At 60.4% G+C, this 9,192-nt stretch overlaps 1 protein-coding gene across 6 annotated transcripts in view; it reads left to right on the forward strand.

The window, feature by feature from the left end:
• Positions 1 to 9,192, forward strand: part of NRXN2 (neurexin 2) — a 107,887-nt gene that overhangs the window by 62,881 nt on the left and 35,814 nt on the right. For all 6 annotated transcript variants that reach the window (XM_012665222.1, XM_012665237.1, XM_012665227.1 and 3 more), the window contains 4 exons: positions 246 to 627; positions 1,238 to 1,428; positions 2,928 to 3,101; positions 3,457 to 3,576. In XM_012665222.1, the coding sequence (XP_012520676.1) occupies positions 246 to 627; positions 1,238 to 1,428; positions 2,928 to 3,101; positions 3,457 to 3,576 (867 nt within the window). The remainder of the gene's footprint in view (positions 1 to 245; positions 628 to 1,237; positions 1,429 to 2,927; positions 3,102 to 3,456; positions 3,577 to 9,192) is intronic.

Raw genomic sequence — 9,192 nt, forward strand, 5'->3', positions numbered from 1 at the left:
TGGGGCCCAGGGGCCATTTCAACTCCCCGCTGGCAGCATTTCCCGGGTAGCCTGCCGGTCCTCGACTTCTGCAGGAGCTGTGCTTGCTGCGAGCGCTTAAGCCGAGGGCATCTCTGTGATGTCGCTCACGTGTGTCCCTGGTGTGGAGGGAAGGTTACTGGGAACCTGAGGCTCAGCCCTAGAAATGATCCTGCTGCCTGTGCCCCAGAGCCATCCCCTTCATCTTGGTCTCCTGTCCCGAGCAGGACAGATGGCAGGAGCCCATACGCGGCTGGAGTTCCACAACATTGAGACGGGCATCATGACGGAGCGGCGATTCATCTCCGTGGTGCCCTCCAACTTCATTGGGCACCTGAGCGGGCTGGTGTTTAACGGCCAGCCCTACATGGATCAGTGCAAGGACGGCGACATCACTTACTGTGAGCTCAATGCTCGCTTTGGCCTGCGTGCCATCGTGGCTGATCCTGTCACCTTCAAGAGTCGAAGCAGCTACCTGGCACTCGCCACGCTCCAAGCCTACGCTTCCATGCATCTCTTCTTCCAGTTCAAGACCACGGCCCCTGATGGGCTTCTCCTGTTCAACTCGGGCAACGGCAATGACTTCATTGTCATCGAGCTGGTCAAGGGGTGAGGGGCTGGGCATTGCACTGCTGTCAAGGAAGTGGCCCCCTCCCCCTGCTGAACCAGATGTAGCTCCCCCAGCCAGTGGTGGGGGTGTCCAGTCCCCTCAAGCCACAGGTCATGATTCAGGTGTCCAACCACCAGCCGAGACGGAGAAGCAGCCCCTCTCCCACTCCACTGACTCCCCTGCTGCTTCCTTGCTGGGGCGTCCCAGTTATGGCTGTTCTCTGTCCGTTGTCCTGGCTCAGGCTCTCCGCTCTCTGCAGGCAGAGGTCAGCCTTGCCCCTCTCTTGCCTCAGAGGACCCCACCCCAGAGCAGCCCAGTCCCTGCCTCCAGAGGACCCTGCTGTCCCATGAGCCTCCCCCATCCCCTCTCCTGAGCCTGTGTCAGAGGAGCCAGCTTCTCAGTGGCCCTCCCTCCCCACATTCTCCCCATGACAGGACCTCACACCGTAGCCCTCTTGCCATTGGTTTTGGTCCCTCTCCGATGGGGTCTCCCTCTCAACCCCCTTTGCCCTTGGCCTCTAGGACCCCTGCCAGCAGTAGCTGCTCCTCACCCCACCTTCCCAGCATCACCCCCACCCTGACCCAGTGTCTCCTCCCTACTGTGGGGCAGGTACATCCACTACGTGTTTGACCTGGGGAATGGCCCGTCCTTGATGAAGGGGAACTCAGACAAACCAGTCAATGACAACCAGTGGCACAACGTGGTGGTGTCCAGGGACCCAGGCAACGTGCACACGCTCAAGATTGACTCCCGCACTGTCACGCAGCACTCCAATGGCGCCCGAAACCTCGATCTCAAAGGTGGGGCTGGGGCCTCTGGAGAAGGCCTGGCCCTAGCCCAGACACCCCTTCCCCCAGCAAGATTGACCCCTCCCGGCTGCTGCGTCCCTCCCCACCCCTGCCCCTAGCTTCCACTTCTTCCCTTCTCCACTCTGCCCCCCTGACATTGTCCTGTCAAAGTTCTGCTCAGGGCGCCTGTGAGTCTGCTTCTCAACACTGAAAGCCTGGTTGCAGGGGTGCTTGGTGGCCTCCTAGAGCTAGGAGTATGTAGCCCAGGCCTTCCAAGGACCTCTTGGACCTTCGAGGTTGAGAATCCTGCCTTGGTGGAGGGCTGGAGTGAGGACGGAGCTCAGCACCGCCCTGGGCAGACAATGAGCAGCAGAGGGATTCCCTGAAGCAACTGTCCTGGGCACCAGGCTGGGCCAGCTCTGAGACGTTTTGGACCCAGGCTTCCCTGGTGTGTTCAGGGTCACACAGGGTCCCATGTTCCCCAGGGCCTCTCCAGTAGCCATCGAGAAGCGGTCATTGCCTGCCCCCAGAGCGAGTGACTGAGAGCAGGGAAGAGGAGGGTGACCTAAGAGACTGACTGAGAGCAGGGAAGAGGAGGGTGAGCTAAGAGACCTGCAGCCTCTCCAGGGTTCTCCACTGGGGGCAACGTGAAATATTCCTTGCACATGCCCAAGGCAGCCCTCAGCCCCATAGGGACCCCTGGGTGTCCGTGTGACTCAAACTGTTAGAGCTTGGAGAGGGTCCTCAGAGACCCCTGAATTCCCCGCCCTGCCCCCGTCAGATCTGAATCTGCGGTATCTTGCGGCATAGTGCTGCAAATTCTCCTTGCTCCCAGAAGGGGGCGATGTGTCACAGAGAATCCGAAGTGGCAGCGAGCCCAGGGGTTATCTTGGCTGGTCTTGTGTTGCACTGAGCCAGTGGGCAGCAGATTGACCAGTGTCATAACTGAAGCTCTGCTCTGGGCTGGCCAAGGCTTCCAGGGAGTTTGGCTCCATGGAGGTGGTGGGTGTCAGGCGTCCCCAGGAGAACTTCCCAGAGTTCCCAGGCCAAGCCCTAGTTGTTGGGGGAAGGGAGCTGGGCTTAGAACTCCCTAAGAGAGAACTCAGAGTTGGGAGAAGCTTGAAGGAGTTCTGAGAATAGGAGACTTCAGGAGGGAGGGAGTCGAGTGGAGGGGATGGGGCTGTGTATCTATGAAAGGCTCTGATTACAGGCCGGAACTGGAATCAAATGTGTGGGAGAGAGCATGGGAGCAGGTTCCTCCAGCTGTCCCCCCATCCCCCACTCCCCCAAGCATCTGGGCTTCTCTGGGAGGGGAGCAGACAGATGGCAAAGTGAAGAAGAAAGAAGGAAGAGGTGGGGGGTGGGGATCTGCAGGTCGCTGGATCTCTGCAAGGGACCTGGAGTCTGGAATGGGAGCTCGAGAGGACTGGGAAGACCTGACAGCCAGATGCCGGTGCCCTGGGAGGGGGACGAGGGCCTGGATGCCTCAGTTGACCCCACTCCCTTTGCAGGGGAGTTGTACATTGGTGGTCTGAGCAAGAATATGTTCAGCAACCTGCCCAAGCTGGTGGCCTCCCGGGATGGCTTTCAGGGCTGCCTGGCCTCCGTGGACCTCAATGGGCGCCTCCCAGACCTCATCGCTGACGCCTTGCACCGCATCGGGCAGGTGGAGAGGGGCTGTGACGGTGAGTGGAGGATGGAGGAGTTAGGTGTTACCTTGCTGGCTGCAGAGGCAGACCGGGGCAGGTAGCCTCTGCTCGGCAAAGTGGGCTTCCTTCTCAGGCCTCGTGGGAGCCTGCCTTACAGTTCTGGGGCAGGGGTACAGGCGGGTGAAGGGTCGCTTGCCTTCCCTCTTACCTCCCACCTGTGGTCCTGGAGTTCCTCCCATTCCCACCCCCGTCCCCCTTATCAGTACTTGGCCCTTTCAGCCTGGTAGAGCTCAGAGTAGGACTTCTCCACCTGGCCCTGAAGCTTCCACACCTCCTGGGGAGGGAGGGGGCTTGGCTGAGCCAGGGGTGTTCCTTCTCCTGCCCCTTTCAGGCCCCAGCACCACCTGCACCGAAGAGTCCTGTGCAAACCAGGGCGTCTGCTTGCAGCAGTGGGATGGCTTCACTTGTGACTGCACCATGACTTCCTATGGAGGCCCTGTCTGCAACGACCGTGAGTGCTTGGAAGGATTGGGGGGCTCAGGGAAGATCTGGGCCCATGCCCAGACATAGGGACTTCCAGGGAGGAAAGAGAGTCTCTGGGAGCCCAAGAACTGTGCTGCTTGCTTCCTTCTCACTCCTTGTCTTGAGAGTCCAAGGGGAGCTCCTGGCTGCTGTCCCTTTTCGGAGTCTCTCTCCTGGGGCTGTGCAGGATTGCTGCTGCCTGAATCTCCGGGCCAGTCCTTTGATAGATGGCCTTTCCTCCTCACTGAGCTGGTGGGACTCTGCTCCTTTCACCCACAGCCAACGGTGTCAGCCTCTGTGGGTGAACTTGTTGCTGTCCTGTGTGATTTTGGTGATGGCTTTACATGTTGTACCTATATCTCACGCAGACACACTATTGTACAGGGAGGGGGGCTGTTCTCAACCTGCACCCCCTTTGCTCTGGTGCCCTCAGAGTGTGCAGTGGGAGCCTGTTATTTCCCACGGGGAGCAGGCCCACACCCCAGAGGACAGGCTTGGGAGGTTCCCAGGAGGCCAGGCCGTTGGACAGCTGGTTTCCCTGGGCATGGGCCCTGCTGATCCCTCGTTCTGCCCCAAGAATCCTAGCTGCAGGTTGTCCCTTTGAGCCACAAGGACACTTTGTGGTGTCCTTGATTGGTTATTCTCCCTGGCTGGGCATCTGCTTGCTAACTTGCATATTGTTTTCGGCCCCTCCCCAGAGAGGGCAGCTTCGGCAGCAGTTTCCAGTCCCTAGCGGCTGGTGGCCGGCAGCTGGTCAGAGCCTGGCAGAGGGAGGGCAGCTGGGGCAGGAACAGGGTGGGGGGAGGAAACCTTCTACTTTGTGGGGTGCTTTGGAGTTTCCCTCCAATGATCGGGTTGCTGAGCAGAGCGCAGTCTCCTAAGACATTGCTCGAATTGTCTTCCCTGGGGTATCCCTGCTACAAGACCAAGCAGAAAAATCAGCTGCCTGGGAAAAGACACATACACACACACAAACACACACACACACATACACGGGAGGATGGAGCTTCTCCATTGTACAAGCACGGACTAAGGCCCGGAGAGGACAGTAGGTTTCTGGAGGTAGTTAACAGCAGATCTAGGGTGAGATCTGCTAGGTCAGTGCCTTTGCCTCCATACCACACTGCTGGACCTACGTCACCTGGGTGAGTCCTGAGTTCCTTATAGGAGAGACCTAATAGTTCCAGGGATTGGGGCTCTGGGTTTTTCCTTCGCCTTTGAGAAAATGTCCAGCCCATCTCCCTCAGCACTTTCCTGGCACGGCCAGCCCTGCATACCCCCAGGTCCTACTCTGTCCCCCAGGGTTTTCTTCATCTCACCTGTTGCTCTGTGTGCCTTCCAAAGCCTCCCAGACAATGGCCAGCTCAGGGGCGCTTCAGTCCTAGCTGCCATGGTGTAAAGATGGGGCTGAGGTTGGGCCTGTTCCCAGCCAGGTGATTCAGCTTTGCACAGATCTGGAGATGATGGTAACTTTGGAACTTATTAATAATAGTGACACTCCCCACTGATAGTTTAGTGTTTGCAGCTTATAAAGCCCTTGTAATTTGATCCTCAGAGAAGGTAGTGGGATGGACTCTTCCTTCCTGGTTAACTGATGAAGAAACCCTGGCCTCGGCCTCAGGAAGAGGCAGGACTTGCCCCAAGTCATGGGGGTGGGAGGGAGAGCTCAGCTAGGACCTGGGTGCTCCCGACTCTGTTGTTCAGCTCTGGGTGGTGGCGGTGCCCCTGGTGGGCATTTCTTGCAGGGGTGGAGGGAATCAGCATCTGGAAGTGCTGCTGCCTATCTCACTGCTTCACTCCCACCCAGTGGAGCCTTCCAGGAAGGGGGCATCATAGAAATGGATTGGGGGGGAGGTGGCAAGGGGGTCACTCCACCTTTTGGCAGGGGTGGGAAGAGCACCTCCTCTGGGTTCCAGGCTGCTGGGAGGCAGGGAGAGTTGGGGTCTTGGGAAGTGTCACCGTCCCCAAGCACTGGTCTTCGTGCCTGGCAGCATAGCCTACGCAAAGCTGTGGAGCTAAGATAAGGTGGGTGCAACCTGGGAGCCCGCACGGGGCTCAGAGTGCTGTTTCTCCAAGTGGCGCTGGCCCTGGTGACCCTCTGAGATCTCCAGCCCTGAAGGGCAGGTCGGGAATCTGGGGAGCAGGGCTCTGCCAGGGCTTTTCAAGCCACACCCCCTCTGCTCCTGGGGCTGCTCCTCCTTTGAACTTGCCTCTGCTTGACATTTCATGCTCTTTCTATGGCTGGTTTTCTTGGGGCCTTGGTGATGGACAAGGCCATGCAGGAGCCCAGCACAAGAGGAGGAGGGGGGTAGGATCAGCCATGGCAGAAGGAGCAGGACCTGCCCTCTGAAGGTTGGGGCGGGGTGTGGAGCTGTCTGGTCTGGGAGGGACCATGGTGAGGAGAGGTCGGACCTTCCGAACAGCCTTTCCCGCTTATGCCTCAGTTTCTGTGTCTGTGACATGGGGACTCCCCCTGGGGGTGAAGGGAGTTTTGTGTTTTTTCAAGGCTCAGGAGCCTCTGCTCTGGGAAGACAGGAGAAAAAAAATCAGAGGGAGATCTGCAATGAGAGGCAAGTGGAGAGAGAAAGAAAAAGAGAATATGAAATGAGAGAGAAAGAGGGGATAAAAGGAGAGACACTTCCTGACATGTGGCTGAAGCCCCAGGTCTGAGGCTTAGGACCGAGGTGCTCCCTTCTGGCCCACTCACCTAGCCTACTTGAGGCTCTGTCTTTTAGAGGCTGGCTCCTGCCCTCCCAGGCAGTCAGCTCCTCACCATCTCTGCCTCCATGAGTCTGTCTCTGCAGCCTCTATTGATCTCTTGCACACCTCCGTCTCTCCCTCCTTTCCTACCCTCTATGCCTCCCCCTCCTTCCCCAGCCTCGACTCCTCCACCTTTCTCCAGTTCCCACTCACTGGTATTGATTGGCCTCTAGGCGGTTTCCCTTCCTCTCCTCTCACCACCGGCTCCTCCCTCCCTCCCTCTGGGACCATAAATTTTCTGCCTTCTCAGAGCTGTCAGTCTATATTCCAGATCCAGGGGCACAAGGATGGGACAGAGAGGGCAGGAGGACACAGCCTCCAAGAACCCCAGCCCTGCTTCTCAGCCTGCAGTCTCTCTTCCCTCGTGGGGCCATGCACCGCCCCAAGCCTCCTCTTGGGTGCCTCTGAGGACCTGGCTCTGGTATCTAGCGGGGGTGGAGGGCTGGCAGCAGCACCGAGGGAGCTGTCCCGGGTCCTGACTATATCCTGGCGCTGGGGGCAGCACATAGGGCTCACGGTGACAGTGTTTGCTCCCAAATGGAGTGCAGAATCAATAAGCAGGAGCCAGCTCTCTCCTGCCCCTCCCACCCTTGTATCTCCCAGCCCTTCCCTTTCTCACGTAACCCCCCCTTCTTGCCCCTTCTTTGCCCGCTCTCCTCCTCGCTGTGCTACTCGCTTTCTTCTGCTCCCTTCAGGCGCACTCTGCTCTCCGCTTCTCTCCCTCTTCTCCTCTGCTCCGTCTGTTCCCCACACCCTCTCCCTGGCCCCAGCAGGCTGACATGGGCGTCAGACCATGGCCTCCAGATGAAGGGAAGGGAGTCTCCATGCACTTACCTCTGGGGCCATGACAGGTGCTTCCTAGAGGCCCCCAAAAGTTTGGGGGTGCAGATCCCAGTTGATAGGGTACCCTGAAGGAGGAGAGTTTTCCTCAGCTGGACATAAGTGGTCCAGGAATGGTTTTGTCCTAAGTGGGACACTCAGTGGACAGGTGTCCTAGAGACCCCTCATGGAGGGAGAGTTTGAGCCTGGGGTAGTGGGAGTGGAGAGGAAGGATTGGAGGTGTCCGGGGGCGGATTGTGCAGAGGGGTTGGGGAGCACCCTTTGGGGGAAGGGGGTGAGGACAATGTATTCTGAAATACCTTTGGGGCTCTGGGTGCATTGTTTGTATGCTATGGATGGCCTTATTTTGGAGGTGAGCTTCAGGGGAGGGGCAGGGGTGTCTATGTGTATGTTGGCCATTCATTGCCTGTGATCAAACATGTATGTGTGCGCACATATTCGACTGTGAGCATGCTACACACTCGGCTGAGAGTGATTCGGTGTGCCAGTGTCTGTGAGCACATGCATGCGTATATATGTCTGAGCCTGTGTGTGTGTGCCTGCCTGCACGCTGGTGCCTGTATGGGCACGTGGGTGTCTCCATACCCAAGCGGGTCCACATCCCAGCGTGCACGTGTGTTCTGAGGGGTGCCTGTAGAGGTGGCGGTGGCCGCATCTCTGTGCTCTGGACCAGCGAGCACTATTGGGGTTCGTCCAGGTGGGAGGGTGGAGGGGAGGAGGAGGAAGAGAGCGGCCTCTCTTGCTAGCCTCAGTCCCGTTCAATTATTCAGCAGGGCCCCTTCTCCGGGAGGGGGGTGCGGGAGGAGAGCGCGCGCCCGAGCGCGGGGGAGGGGCGGGGCGCACGCAGAGGAGAGGCGAGCGCCGAGCGGGCTAGCCAGGTGCCGCGCGGTGGAGCTGCCCAGCGCCGCCCGCCGATCGGGAGCCGCTTCGGTCCCTCCGCCCTGCCCCCTCCTCCTCCCGCGCTCCCCTTCCCCTCCCCTCTCCACTCTCCTCCCTCCTTCCCTCCCTCTCTCTCCCTTCCACCTCTCAGCCTCTGCAGCAACACTCCGCTGCCTCCGTCTCTCCGCCGGAATCTCTCAGGCTCGCGCCTTTCCTCTGCTCAGCCCCGCTCCCCTCCTCTCCCCTCCTCTCCCCTCCTCTCCTCTCCCTTCATTCCCCCTCACCCGGATTTGCTTCCCTTCCCCCTTCTCCCGCCCCCCCTCCCCCGGCCGCTCCCTCCTTTCCCCGGCCTCCGTCGGGCGGCAGCGGCAGCAGCGGCGCGGCCGACCCTAGTCGCCGTCTGTCTCCCGCTTTCCGGGAGCCGGGCCTTGGTCCCTCTTCTCTCCTCCAGCCGCACCGCCCCCCGCCCCGGCTGGTTTTTCCGCAGGATTTCCCCGCTCTCCCCTCCCTCCTTGGCCCCTGCTCTCCCCTCCCTCCCCACCCGGCACCATGCCTCCTCCCCCGGGAGCTCCCCCGGGTTTGTGACTGCCCTCTGCGCCGCTCCGACCCCGCCGGGATGCGGAGAGACCCCTAGCTCCTCGCGATGGACCCAGGCGTCCTGGACCTCGGCATTGCCGCTCCGCGGACCCCCGATTCCCCGGCGGGATCCAGTTGATTTCGTTGGCTCCGGACCGAGGCTTGGGCTCTGGTTTTTCTTCTCTTCACCCCTATCCCCCTCCCGGAGTTCGGAGCTGGAGGGGGGCTTCGCGGGGCTTCGCAGCCCCGCGTCCCCGCCCCCGGCCATGGGGCTGTGAGGCGGCCGCCCCCGGGCCGAAATGCCCCCCGGGGGGAGCGGGCCGGGGGGGTGTCCGCACCGCCCCCCCGCCCAGGCTGGGCCCCTGCCGCCGCCGCCACCGCCGCCGCCACCTCTGCCGCCGCTGTTGCCGCTGCTGTTGCTGCTGCTGCTGGGGGTGGCCGAGGGGGCCCGAGTCTCCTCCAGCCTCAGCACCACCCACCACGTCCACCACTTCCACAGCAAGCACGGCACCGTGCTGGTGAGGAGAGGTCGGACCTTCCGAACAGCCTT

The sequence above is a fragment of the Propithecus coquereli genome, unplaced genomic scaffold (genome assembly GCF_000956105.1).
Source record: "Propithecus coquereli isolate 6110/MARCELLA unplaced genomic scaffold, Pcoq_1.0 Scaffold120, whole genome shotgun sequence".
Taxonomy (NCBI): domain Eukaryota; kingdom Metazoa; phylum Chordata; class Mammalia; order Primates; family Indriidae; genus Propithecus; species Propithecus coquereli.